Source organism: Microtus oregoni, unplaced genomic scaffold (genome assembly GCF_018167655.1).
Source record: "Microtus oregoni isolate MIOR12 unplaced genomic scaffold, Mior012 000011F_ref0000422, whole genome shotgun sequence".
Taxonomy (NCBI): domain Eukaryota; kingdom Metazoa; phylum Chordata; class Mammalia; order Rodentia; family Cricetidae; genus Microtus; species Microtus oregoni.
Genome location: NW_024543070.1, coordinates 12,303,104 through 12,316,576, shown reverse-complemented (window position 1 = coordinate 12,316,576; position 13,473 = coordinate 12,303,104). Strand labels below are relative to the sequence as shown.

At 41.5% G+C, this 13,473-nt stretch overlaps 1 protein-coding gene across 1 annotated transcript in view; it reads right to left on the bottom strand.

Moving 5' to 3' along the window:
- The window catches only part of LOC121453303 (leucine--tRNA ligase, cytoplasmic), a 50,915-nt gene that overhangs the window by 25,333 nt on the left and 12,109 nt on the right, over positions 1-13,473 (bottom strand). The window contains exons 6-15 of the mRNA XM_041659966.1: positions 11,869-12,030; positions 10,683-10,795; positions 9,436-9,499; positions 9,186-9,253; positions 8,726-8,951; positions 5,921-6,008; positions 5,769-5,845; positions 4,563-4,616; positions 3,458-3,598; positions 1,050-1,127 (exon numbers count right to left, since the gene is read on the bottom strand). Of these exons, the coding sequence (XP_041515900.1) occupies positions 1,050-1,127; positions 3,458-3,598; positions 4,563-4,616; positions 5,769-5,845; positions 5,921-6,008; positions 8,726-8,951; positions 9,186-9,253; positions 9,436-9,499; positions 10,683-10,795; positions 11,869-12,030 (1,071 nt within the window). The remainder of the gene's footprint in view (positions 1-1,049; positions 1,128-3,457; positions 3,599-4,562; positions 4,617-5,768; positions 5,846-5,920; positions 6,009-8,725; positions 8,952-9,185; positions 9,254-9,435; positions 9,500-10,682; positions 10,796-11,868; positions 12,031-13,473) is intronic.

Below are 13,473 nucleotides of genomic sequence, written 5' to 3'. Positions count from 1 at the left end.
AAACAGAGGTGTGGCAGAGGAGATCAGTATTAAAATAAGCAACACAGTGGAAGGCTGTCCTCTCCAAAGAGAAATGAAAAAGAATGTGAAAAGACAGAGCAGATGGCTGCTTTCTGTTACTGCGCGTGTGTGCATGTGCACATATGTTTGTGTGCGTGTAGAAACCAGAAAACATTCTTTAGGCGCCATCTTTTTTTATTCTTTTTGAGACAGGGTCTCTCACTGGCCTGGAATTCATTAAGCAGGCAGTAAAGTGAATCCCAGGGATCTGCCTGCTTCCACCTCCCCAGTAGTGGGTATCAGCATGCACCATCATGCATACTTGCGTTCCAGGGCTAGAACTAAAGTCTTCTCCCAGCCTGTTTTGTTCTGGAGCCAGCACTGTTTCTCAAGTCTCTGCCTCCTGGTTACAGATAGGAATCAATACGCTAACCTTTGCTTTTTGAATTCAGTAAACATAAAGACCACGGTCTACATATCACGGGTCAGGATGACTGTTGAAATCAAAACTTTAAGAGATAAGTAGCTAAGCAAAGGTCTATCAAAGGAGGAATCTGGAGATGAAAAACAAAATACAGAGGTAAAAAGCAAAGGAGCACAGAAAAAGGATGGAACCACTGCACGCAACTCTAAAGTGGCCGCTGTTGAGACATCGCCAGAGCTGTCTGGCTATGCTCTGCACATCAGCTTTGGTTGTGTCTGGGTGTGCTTTCTTCTTGTTGTGGGGAGAAGTTGAGTTGAAACACTGTCTGCATAGCCCAGGCTAGTCATGGAGTTGAGAGCTCCCTGCCCCTACCTCCTAAATGCTGAGATGACGGTACCACTACCACACATGGCACAGGCCAGCCTTAGGGCGCAACCTCATCCCTATAACAGGAGATGCAAATTAGATGAACTGCAAATAGGCCTATTTCCTGCCATAAAGCTATTCTATCTTTTTATATAGTGCTAGGTCCTCCTACAAAACTCACGGCTAATAACACTCTTAGGTCTACCGATCAGTGAACCATTCTTCCCAAACAGTCCCCAGAGGACAGGCTACCACCTACAGCGTCAATCATGTTTTTCTGAATAGTCTTCTTTACGTTCTGGATCTTCTGTCCTTTAAATCCATCCACCAACATCACCTACAAGGAGGAAAGGGGAACATACAAGACAATTAAATTTTGCTTCAAGTTTCCCTAGTTAAATGTACTTTACAGACTAAACTAAAAATATCTTTAGAATAACAGTTATCACATTTATAATCATAACTTTATTTTGATACAGTTAACACAACTGATATTCATAACATACTGGCTCTAACTAAGTGTAACTGGGTCTAGTACTGTTGTCCTTCTGGAGCTGTAGCTAATGAGAGCTTGGCTAGGAAGACACATTCCCTTCCATGCTCAAGCTTCCATATGGAGATGAAGAGTTTATACCAGGGTTCTTAACCTGTGGGTCGCACCCCTACAGGGGTCACATAGCAGATATTCTGCCTATCAGATATTTACATTATGATTCATAACAGCAGCAAAATTATAGTTATGAAGCAGCGACAAAATAATTTTATGGTTCCAGGTCACCAAAACGTGAGAGGCTTTATTAAAGGGTCACAGCATTTGGAAGGCCGAGAACCACTCTTCCGAGTATAAGCCATTCAGGTGTCTCTTTCCGACCCTGCCCCTTACCGGCCTGCAAAGAATTAACTCACACTTTGTTCCTCGGGACAAGGCCATAAGCCTCATAAAGCTGACTGGGGTAAAACACTCAGATGTTTTACATGTCTGACTCTGTGCCGCTAACAAACAGTTCCCATGGAAAAACACGCACTGCTTTTGCTCTTCAGGTTATTAACATATTGATGTTTCATTCTATGTAATTAAGTTAGAGCCATGGTCACTGTGCAGGATCAGAGATCATGGAGCAAAGCTGCCAACTCTGAATCCCAACACTGCCACAAGCTTGAGAAAACAGAAGCCTCTTTGTGCCTTTCCTTATCTGGAAGTGATGACGAGACTGCCCACTTTGCAGCATTATTTTGTGAACTCAGTTAATATTGAATCTGAGCAGGTGACTCAGCAGTTAAAAGCACTTGTTGGTCTTACAGAGGACCTGGGTTAAGTTTCCAGAACCCATATGGTAGCTCACGGGCATCTGTAACTCAGTTTCTGGAGATCTGACCTCCACGAGCACCACATATATATATAGTGCACATATAGGCATAACACATATACACATAATAAATAAATAAATAAATAAGTGGACTAATGAATTAATTAATAAAACTATCTTTTCTTTCAAGTTCATATATTAAAGTATTGGCTCTTACTACCATTCAAAATACTGTCATGGTTTGACAAAGAATAGCCACCATTGGCTTGTATATTTGAATGCTTAGTCATCAGGGAATAGCAGTACTTGAGAAGAATTAGTTGGAAGAAGTATGCCACTGATGGACTTTGAGGTTTCAAAAGCTTGCGCCAAGCCCAGTGTCTCTCAGCCATCAGATCAGTACGTAGGTCTCAGCTACCTCTTCAACACCATGTCTCCCTGAACCATGATGATAATGGACTAAACCTCTGAAACTGTAAGCCAGCCTCAACTAAATCCCTTTCTTATAAGAGTTGCCTTGGTCACAGTATTTCTTTACAGCAAAAGAACAATGATTAAGACAATATACAATTCACTTTTTAAAAAAATTAAACTAATTTTTGTGTATCTAAGAAAGGGAAAATGTAAAAAAAAAAAAAAACACTCCCGATGTGTGTCCTTAAAAACATTCACTTCAGCCCTACGTGGCTAACCTGACTGGCTTTCTCTTGTCTAGTTTAGTCTTCCCTGAAAACCTAAGGTACGATAGCACAGGCAGGACTGAGAGAGGAAGCTCAGCACACTTTGTGGTCTTCACTTGGCACTTGATAGGCATCAACAAATGAATTAATAGACAGAATAAAAGGCTTAAGCAAAAAATGAACCCATTATGAAAAGCAAAAAAAGGCATTCTTTTTTCCAATTTTAAAGATGTATTTATTTATTTTACATGCACTGCATGCATGCCTACTGGACCCCTGCACTGTGGTTACAGATGACTGTGAGCCACCATGTGGGGTAACCCAAGTTCTCTATAAAAGGAGTAAGTGCACTTAACTGCTAAGCCATCTCCCAGTCCTGGAACAGGCATTCTTGATGCAGCCAACGTTAAGAGTTGTATTGTATAATAAAAGGAACTAATTTTAAATATCTCAAGAAATTCATTTCTTAGAGATTCCCAGAACACACACACACACAAATCTAATTCTGGAAATGTTTCTAGAAATGACATGATAAAAACTGGAATTTAGAATAAAATTTACTTATCTTTTCCAAATTAGCGTTTTATAAAAACTATGTTTAATTTTTCCTTTTAAGTTAAAATTAAGAGGTACAGCATAACATATAGCTACAAATAAAAACAATAAAAGTTATGACTTACACCATCATAAAATCCTCTTAAATACAATTTCTCCTTTGCTTCTGCAAGTTTCTCGCGGTCATTCTGGCTCTGAATTTTCAGCTCATCACAAAGGGTCACAGCAGAAAGACTTCCAATCCCTGGGATTTCAAGGACTGGCACCTGCAGAGAACAGCAACACCAGATGTGTATCCATGCTGAAAGGCAGACACAGATCAGCCGTGTGGACATGGCCCCTTTGCCCTGTAAAGCCACACTGGATTTTACTATCACCAGGCAGTGACAAACACTCAGAGCTCACAGACCACTAACCTGAAGATGCAATGTGTGCACTCCCTCACCACAGGAACAACACATGCCACCCCCTACTCTCACCTCCTGTCACACAGGCAACTGAATAACTAAGGCTGCAAGAAGCAAAGCAATGTCAACTATTTTTATGGATGACTTCAAGCATCTATCAAAGTTTTGGAGTCTTTTCCCCCAGTGCTGAGAATCACACCCAGGGCATTGAGCATGTCCAAGCTCACTCTCCTACACTCTTCATTAAAGTTATTTGCTGGTATTATTCTGACTTTTCTTCTGTACAAAAATGAAAACAAGAAACATTAAACAGCTCTACAAGGTTACAAAATAAATATTCCTAGGTTAAGTAAGGTACATTGTTAACAAGTTAGTATAAAACTGGTGAGAATAGGGACTAGAGAGATGGCTCAGAGGTTAAAAGCACTGACTGCTTTTCCAGAGGTCCTGAGTTGAAGTCCCAGCAACCACATAGTGGCTCACAACCATCTATGAAATCTGGTGCCCTCTTCTGGCAGGCAGGCAGGCATACATCAGACAGAACATTGTATACATAATTAATAAATAAATAAATAATTTTTGGGGGGGGAAGCTGGTGAGAATAATATATAGGTTTTCCCAACTACGGGTGCCAGGTGGAAAGAAAATGCATATTGTTTTCCTTTTCTTGTTATTTGCAACAGTAAGTTATCAAATTAAAGTAAAAAATTTCCTCTCATTTTCAAACTCTACCAATGATCTATTTTTGTTACAAGAAGAACATGTAAGCATCTTTTCCCCTTTGATAAAGGTGTGTGATGTCTGGGAATACACACATACTCACCGGCTCAAACGGCAGGACCATTTCATCTCTAATTCCATACTTTGCTCGTAATGCCTATGGAAAATTCGTAAGCTAACATTAGTGCTCAATTTTGTTACTGATACAATCAGTAAGAAAGCAAACTCATTTTTTTTTCCTGAGGCAAGGCTTTACTGCAGCAGCCTATGCTGGCCTTACACTTGAGGTCTTCCTGCCTCGGCCTCCCTCCTCCCTGGCTTCAAGCTTTTATTCCATCATTTGTTCTTTCCATACAGAACATTTTTAACATTATCTCAATAAGGGCCCCGGGACCTTTTAAAATGTGAATAGCCTTCAGGTATGTCTAATATTTTGACACTGTGATAAAACTTGTCACCTATACATTTCCCAATTAAGAACTATGCAACCAGCTTACAAACAAAACCTCGTGTTTTAAATAAGTTTATGATTTTTCGCTGAGCCTAATCCATAGCTATCCTGTGACACGTGTAAGCCACAGTCCACAGGTTGAACATGTCTGTAGGAAATGCATCAAATGCAACAATGCACACAGACATTGAGACATCACCCCAGTCAAGGGTAATATTCTTGCCTGTAATGAAAATATGGGGCTGAGAAAGGGAGTCAGTGGGTGAGAGGACTTGCTACACAAGCATGAGGAGCAGAGTTCAAATCCCCAGCACCCATGAGAGAAGCCAGGCATACTAGAAAGCCCAACACTGCACAAAGTGGAGACAGGAGAATCCTCAGGGACTTATGGCCACCAACCTAGCTCCCAGTCCCATGAGAGATGGTCACAAGAGTGAGGTGGAGGGTATAAAGCAGGTCACCAAATGTCCTCTCTGTAATGGTGACGCTGCATATACTTAAAAACACACACACCACCTTCTCAAATTTGTTACAGAATTTTATTCCAAGTTCCAACCACAGAAACACAAACACTGAAAAGCAGGTTAGAGATGACAGTTCAGAGACAAACATGTATGCCCTCAGCCTATGTCACAGCTGTTCAGCAGTGCCCACTAATATGCTAAATTTAAAACAAGGACATGGCTGGGTGGTGGTGGCGCATGCCTTTAAACCCCAGCAGAGGCATAAGGATCTCTGTGAGTACAAGGCCAGACTGGTCTATAAAGTAAGTTACAGGACAGCCAGGGCTACACAGAGAAACCCTGTCTTGGGGAGAAAAAAAAAAGAATAAAACAAGGACATGAAGCAGATACTTGCTTGCTTTTTCTTCAGGTCTCTGAGTGCTGCAAGATCATCCGGCGAATCAGAAGGAACACTCGTGACCACACCAGTGCCTTAAGAAGAAAGAATGAAATTAACTAATACACCAGAATGTGGTTAGCAAAGCCATCTACCAGCAAAATCTGTACCTTTATCCTCCTTAATGGTGAGCATAGGGAGAACGTAGACCACCTTATAGCATGTCAGAGGTGCAGAAAGTGCAGCCCCAAGGATCTCCTGGATAAAAGAGGAGTGAAAAAGGGAATAAATATAACTGCAGTGACAAAAAGTTAAATAAATATTCAAATTTTAAGGTCCAGAGGCTCCTACTGAAAACCATACAGGAATAAACTCTGGAGATCTACACCTGCACAAAATAGTTGCTGTGGTTAATGTCATGATGTTAGACAGTTGAAAATCACAATCACTTTAAATGTTCTCACATCAAAAATGAGAAGTCTGAAGTACTGTTTGTTAATGACTTTAACAGTCATTCTAGCATGTATATACACATTTTAAACATCATGTTGCTCCCATACATGTGCACAACCTCTCCACTAAGTAAACAAAATAAAATATACGGAAAAAGTAGCTGGGCAATGGTAGCACACGCCTTTAAACCCAGCACGCAGAAGGCAGAGGCAGATGGATCTTTGAGTTCAAGACTAGCCTGGTCTACGAGATTGAGTTTAGGACAGTCAGGGCTACACAGAGAAACCATTTCTCAGAAAAGAAAAAACAAACAAAAAAAAAAAAACAGAACCACTGCACTAAAGCTTTCCATGACCAAAAAGCTAGGTAATAAAAGTCACATCAAGAAAACAGAAATCAAGCCAGGCGGTGGTGGCGCACGCCTTTAATCCCAGCACTCGGGAGGCAGAGGCAGGCGGATCTCTGTGAGTTCGAGACCAGCCTGGTCTACAAGAGCTAGTTCCAGGATAGGCTCAAAAAAAAAAAAAAAAAAAAACACAGAGAAACCCTGTCTCGAAAAACCAAAAAAAGAAAAAGAAAAAAGAAAACAGAAATCTACATATCTGTCTAAAAGGACAGTTATAAATAAATTCAAGTTGAAGTGAAAAAGATATTCCTACTGCCTCAAAAAAATTAGAGAATGCAGAAAGAATGGGCCTATTCTCTATGTGTGTCTCTCTCGGTCTCTCTCTCCTTTTGTTCTTTTGTTTGTTTGTTTTTTTAATGTCTCATATTTCATTCTGTAGCCCAGCTAGCATAGAACTCACAGTGATCCTCCTGCTTCCGCTTCCTGCATGCTACCCAGCTCTGACCTGTACTTGTATGAGACAACAAAGGGCCTGCAGCTGTACACTTGTTCTGCACCATTCCGTTTTATTCCTTTGTGTGGGCGTGTGTGTGTGTGTGTGTATGTGTGTGTAAATGCACACATGAGCTACCTTTGTAGAATTTGCAGTCATATGGGTGACAGCTTATACACCACAGCAGTTTTAAAGGCTGAAATCAAAGGCCTATTTAAATACCATGGCGAAAAGGGCATTAAGAACAGGAAACAGGGGGGCTGGAGAGATGGCTCAGTGGTTAAGAGCATTGCCTGCTCTTCCAAAGGTCCTGAGTTCAATTCCCAGCAACCACATGGGGTGGCTCACAACCATCTGTAAAGAGGTCTGGCGCCCTCTTCTGGCCTTCAGGCATACAGACAGAATATTGTATACATAATAAATAAATTAAAAAAAATGTGAGCCACCACTGCCTGGTGGCTCTGTTTCTCCTTAAAAAAAAAAAAGAACAGGAAACAGAAGCTGGGAGCTGATGGCGCACACCTTTAATCCCAGAACTTGGGAAGCAGATCTACATAGTGAGTTCTAGGATGCCAGGAAAAGAGACCCTATCTCAAAAATAAATAAATAAATAAAAAAAACATACAAAAACAGGAAACAGTTCTTCAGATGCTTATGGTCCTGTAAGCAGCCCTGTGAAACTTACTAGATCTCACACACACACACACACACACACACACACAAAATGAAAGTAGAAGGGGGCTAGTTGGGACTAGAAGGGGCTTATTCAGAATAAGAGGGGGAAGAGAGGGTAAAGAGGGGAGTCAATATGATTGAAATACATTATGTACATGTATAAAATGGCATAATGAAACCTATAATTATATATAGTTAAGATATGCTAATTTAAAAACAGCAACAACCCCGTGGCTGGTGGTCCAGCCTAAAATCTCATCTGTCAGGAGACTGAGGCACAAGAATCACAATTTCAAGGAGATCAGAGGCTGTACAATAAGTTCAAAGTCAGCCCGGGAAATTTAGTGGAAGCATGTCTCAAAGTACAGCAGCTGGGGCACGGCTCAGTGACTGGGCACCTGCAGCACAGCTCAGTGCTTAGCATGGGTAAGGAGCAAATAGGAAACAGGTGGGCAACACAGTGGCTCACAACCATCTACAAAGAGATCTGGTGCCCTCTTCTGTCTGCAGGCATACAAGCTTGCAGAAAACTACATAAAAAAAATCTTAAAAAAAAAAAAAAAGAATAGCAATTATCATAGATGAAATCAAGACAGAGGCCCCTTTGGAGGAGTGTGGATTCAGCTTGGCAAAGCCTTCTGAAGAACCCTGACAGTTCTGTGCCTTACAAAATACAAATATGGGGCTGGAGAGATGGCTCAGAGGTTAAGAGTATTGGCTGTTCTTCCAAAGGTCCTGAGTTCAATACCCAGCAACTACATGGTGGCTCACAACCATCTGTACTGAGATCTAGTGCCCTCTTCTGGCCTGCAGACATACATGCAGGGAGAACATTGTATACATAATAAATAATTGAATCTTTATAAAAAACAAACAAACAAAACTACAAATGTCCTGCACATATTATCTCATGTGTGCTCTAATTATAGTTTTCTGATATTTTTTTCAAGCTCCACTTCCCTCCAATTTCACAATAAAAATCGAGAGTTGCTTTGCTCCCCAACTTACCTCCCCCATTAACTCCTTCACAACAGGCACCACTCCATTGTGCTTGGTGAAACCTTGGTACGACATATTCCTGGCAGCTCTCTGCGTGCAGATGAATATATCACCATTCGCTGTCTCAAACCCAATGTACTTCATATCAGGCCGAACCCAACAGTTGGTCTGTCCAAACATAGTCTCAGGTCTAAGGGTAGCAGCTACCAAGAAGATAGTTTTCCCTTTCAGACCACTAAAAAGAAAAAGCACATATTTATATTAAAATTGTGGCTTCCCTCATAATCATCCGATTGTTCAGAAATGATCAATCAAGCCAGACATAATGGCAACTTCAACTTCAGTACCCAGAAGGCTGAGGAGAGAGCACTAGGCTGCAAAACAAAACCCTGTCTCCAAGAAAAGAAGGGAAAAAAAGGAAGAGAAAAAGAAAAAAAGACCATGAAACAGTAATTTTTAGCCAACCTACCTTAATTTTGATGGGTATGGTTCAAGCACCTTCAGTTTGACTAGGGTGTATTCCTGAGGTCCAACGCCCTACACAAAGAAAAACGGGGAAAATATGGATTCACCCTGCTGACCTATGCAGGAATCCACTTCAGATTTATGACATGGATTCTTGCACATAGGAATAATTCATCCTTCCAGCAAAGAGAGTGCCAGTGGTGTGGCCACAGTAAAGGGTATTACAGTGGCCACTCGGTAGTCCAGATAATCACCTCTCCAGTTTGTCTGTCATGATCCATACAAGGCTGTCCATCTTTTGGAGAATAAATGGTGTACCTAAAAAAAAAAAAGCAATAAGTAGAAAACACTGTTATATTTTCAGGTTACATCATGAAGTATCAGCCAGTGTCACTAATACCCTACAAGCGTGAATTATAGGTGACACCCTCAGCCAGCCAGTGTCTAAATTATGCATGCTTTGATGAGCAGTTCTGAAACGGAGCTATTGACATCTCCTTCATGAAAGGGAGCACTAATGAAAACTGTGGATTAGCCTTAGCCTTGTAGTAATGAAACATAAGACCATAAAATAAATTCACATAGCCGGGCAGTGGTGGCGCATGCCTTTAACCCCAGCACTTGGGAGGTAGAGGCAGGCAGATATCTGTGAGTGTGAGGCCAGCCTGGTCTACAGAGCGAGTTCCAGGATAGCCAGGGCTACACAAGAAACCCTGTCTCAAAACAACAAGAACAAAAAAAGATATAAATTCAAATAAGTTGTTTTTATTTGATCTACATAATAAAGGAAAAAAATCTTAGCAACTTACAGAAGTATAAGCTAAAACACAAATAAAATAATCTTGCCAGTGGTTTGCTAGGAATACTGAAAAGAATCATTCCCTTCTCTCTGGTTCTAGCTGTCAAAAACACAAAACAGCTCAGCAGTCAAGAAAATTAGCAGCAAGAAAGTGGGAGCTCAGTGACCAAACACATGTCACGGGGTGCGAGCCCCAAGTCCAACACAAATGAAACAGAAAAATAAAAGACACAGAGAAACCCTGTCGCGAAAAACAAAAAAAAGGAAGGGAGGGAGGGAGGGAGGCAGGGAGGGAGGGAGGAGGGAGGGAGGGAGGCAGGGAGGGAGGGAGGGAGGGAGGGAGGGAGGGAGGGAGGGGGGAGGGACGGAGGGAGGGAGGGAGGGAAGGAGGGAGGGAGGGAAGGAGGGAGGGAGGGAGGAAGGAGGGAGGGAGGGAGGGAGGAGGGAAGGAGGGAGGGAGGGAGGGAGGGGGGAGGGAGGGAGGGAGGGGGGAGGAAAGGAGGGAGGAAGACACAGGCAGGCACGATTAAAGGACAGCAAGAGGTACAACAGAACAAGAGAGTGATGAAAAAGGAAAAGACAGACAGATGAATGGGTGGATGGACAGATAAGAGAGAACATGATGAGATACAGACACTGAATTGCAATGCAATGCAAGAATTATGATTTTTAGTTGATTAGACTGAAATAAAACAAACTCACCGCTTCCCAAATTTAATTTTGTTTCTTTCTCTTAATGTTAAAAACTGCCACCTGACAAAAGAATCATAGTAAGGATTCACATCCGTGGTGATGAAGGAACGCCGCCAGTCTACCTAGAGAAAGAAAAGGAAAAGATAATTTTTATAACTAGGGATTCCTATGAGTCAACTATTTACCTTTCTACTATTTATCCCAACTTAACATTAAATCAACTATTAAAGAAAAAATTTCCAGTTCCACCTCTCTCTCTCTCTCTCTCTCTCTCTCTCTCTCTCTCTCTTTCGAGACAGGGTTTCTCCGTAGCTTTTGGAGCCTGTCCTGGAACTAGCTCTTGTAGACCAGGCTGGCCTCGAACTCACAGAGATCCACCTGCCTCTGCCTCCCAAGTGCTGGGATTAAAGGCGTTTGCCACTACTGCCCAGCCAGTTCCACATCTTAAATTCATATAAGTCATTGCAATAATTTGTTTAATTAATAGGTTTTAAAATACACACACTTGCTGAGCAGTAAGAGCACATGCCTTTAATCCCAGTACTCAGGAGGCAAAGGCAAGAGTTCTGTGAATGTGAGGCCAGCCTGATCTACAGAGGGAGTTCCAAGACAGCCAGAGCTACACAGAGAAGCTGTTTCAAAAAACAAAACGAAACAGAGAAACAAAAAAATACACACATGTTAGTTAACATATAAGATTTACAATAAATTTAAAGAAATACTTAAATAATACAGTCAACATACTTGAGTTAAATTTTGGTGTCTTTGTATTCTTTAAATAAAACCCCTTTCTACCAATTGTTAATAAATATATTCTGATGAGACGAATGTTGAAGGTTTTCTTACTTGCTGCCAGTCTAATAACATCTGGATTTTTGGTGACATTCAGCCAGAATATACTTTTGTAAATTTATTTATTTATTTATTTATTTATTTATTTATTTATTTATTTTGCTTTTTCAAGACAGGGTTTCTCTGTGGTTTTGGAGCCTGTCCTGGCACTAGCTCTTGTAGACCAGGCTGGTCTCGAACTCACAGAGATCCGCCTGCCTCTGCCTCCCGAGTGCTGGGATTAAAGGCGTGCGCCACCACCGCCCAGCTTACTTTTGTAAATTTAAAAGTTGTCCCATATCTTTTTGAACGATACAAACGTAAGTGCCTTTCACTGTCTCTAACACTGAGGGCTACGGCATACCTTTAACCCTATTTTCTTCAGATCTTCAACAGCCAGTGGTGGGAAATACTCAAGCCAATGTTCTGCTTCAGAAAACTTCACTATGTCTTCCTCAGAAAGCCCAAGGGATTTCATAATGTCCCACTGGTACTTAGACGATCCTGCTTTGGCAGCGGCTTTGCTCTGAAAACAAACACAAACTCCAGTAAAGCACAGCCGACAACCATTCAGCATCCCAGGACCACAGTAACTTTAATTCCATAATCCTATTTGGTGATTGTGTTTCTTTGTGAAAGAGGGTTTCACAGTGCAGCTCTAGCCAGCCTGAAACTCGCTATGCAGACAGGATCTCTCATAAAGGATCTGCTGCTCTGCTTCCCGCAACACTGTTGATGGATCAGAACACCACAGCAGTACAGATATCAGGATGTGCACCAGGAAACGGACACCAGAGATAGAAGATGAAGGAACCACTCAACCACCATCACTGCGGTCTTAGCACCATACTCTCATTTCCTTTCTTCTAATAGCACACATGCCCTTCTTAGCGCAAAATAAAAAAATCACTTCATTTTATTTATATGAAAAACCATCAGGTGACTCCAAATTAAAGGAGTTTATTTAATGGTTGAAATTTTGGTCCCCACTTTAACCATAAGAAACTTAATTCCCCATGTAACAGCATTAAAAGGTAGACTCTTAAAGAGATTCTGCCCTCAAGAGTGTATCATTGCTGCACCAAAGAAGACAAATCCGGCCTGTCCTGAACATGTCACCTCCTCTCTCCCTCCCTGTCTCTCTTTCCTGTTCTACTACTATTTCTTTTCCCTTCCTTCACAGACAACACAGCAAGAAATGCCTTATCAGGTACTGAACTCTCAACATAAGCCTTCCCAGCCTCAGTGGGCCACTAAATTTCTGGTCAGTATAAATTACCCAATCTGTGTTGTTATCACTGCAACACAAAAACAGACAGGACTTTTTTTGACAGTCAATAAAATTTTTTTAATTGGTTTTTCGAGACAGGGCTTCTCTGTAGCTTTGGAGCCTGTCCTGGAACTAGTTCTTGTAGACCAGGCTGGCCTTGAACTCACAGAGATCCACCTGCCTCTGCCTCTAGAGTGCAGGATTAAAGACGTGCACCACCACTGCACAGCAACAGTCAATAAATTCTTTATCTGAACATTACTCCATGTCAAAAGTCATAGAAGTTAATAATGTAGTGTGGATTCTAGATTGGGTCTTATTCTGTTAAATTATTCACTTTTACTTTATGTATATTTTACCTGCATGTATGTATAGGTACTATATGTAGACTTGGTGTCCACAGAAGTCAGAAGGCATTAGACGAACTCTGAGTTGTGGATGGCTATGAAATACCACATGTGTGGGTACTGAGACTCATACCTGGATCCTCTGCAAGAGCAGCTCTTAACTGCTGAGCCATCTCTCCAGCCCCTGCACTCCCACCCCCCGTTTAAAGCAGAGAAAAGACATTAGGAGAAGGATGGGTACAAACTTCAAATACAAGATCAGCAAGAGGACTTAGTCAGTATGGGTGCTTGTGCACAGACCTGACAGCCTGACTCTATCCCTACATCCTACAGGATGGCAGGAAAGAACCTA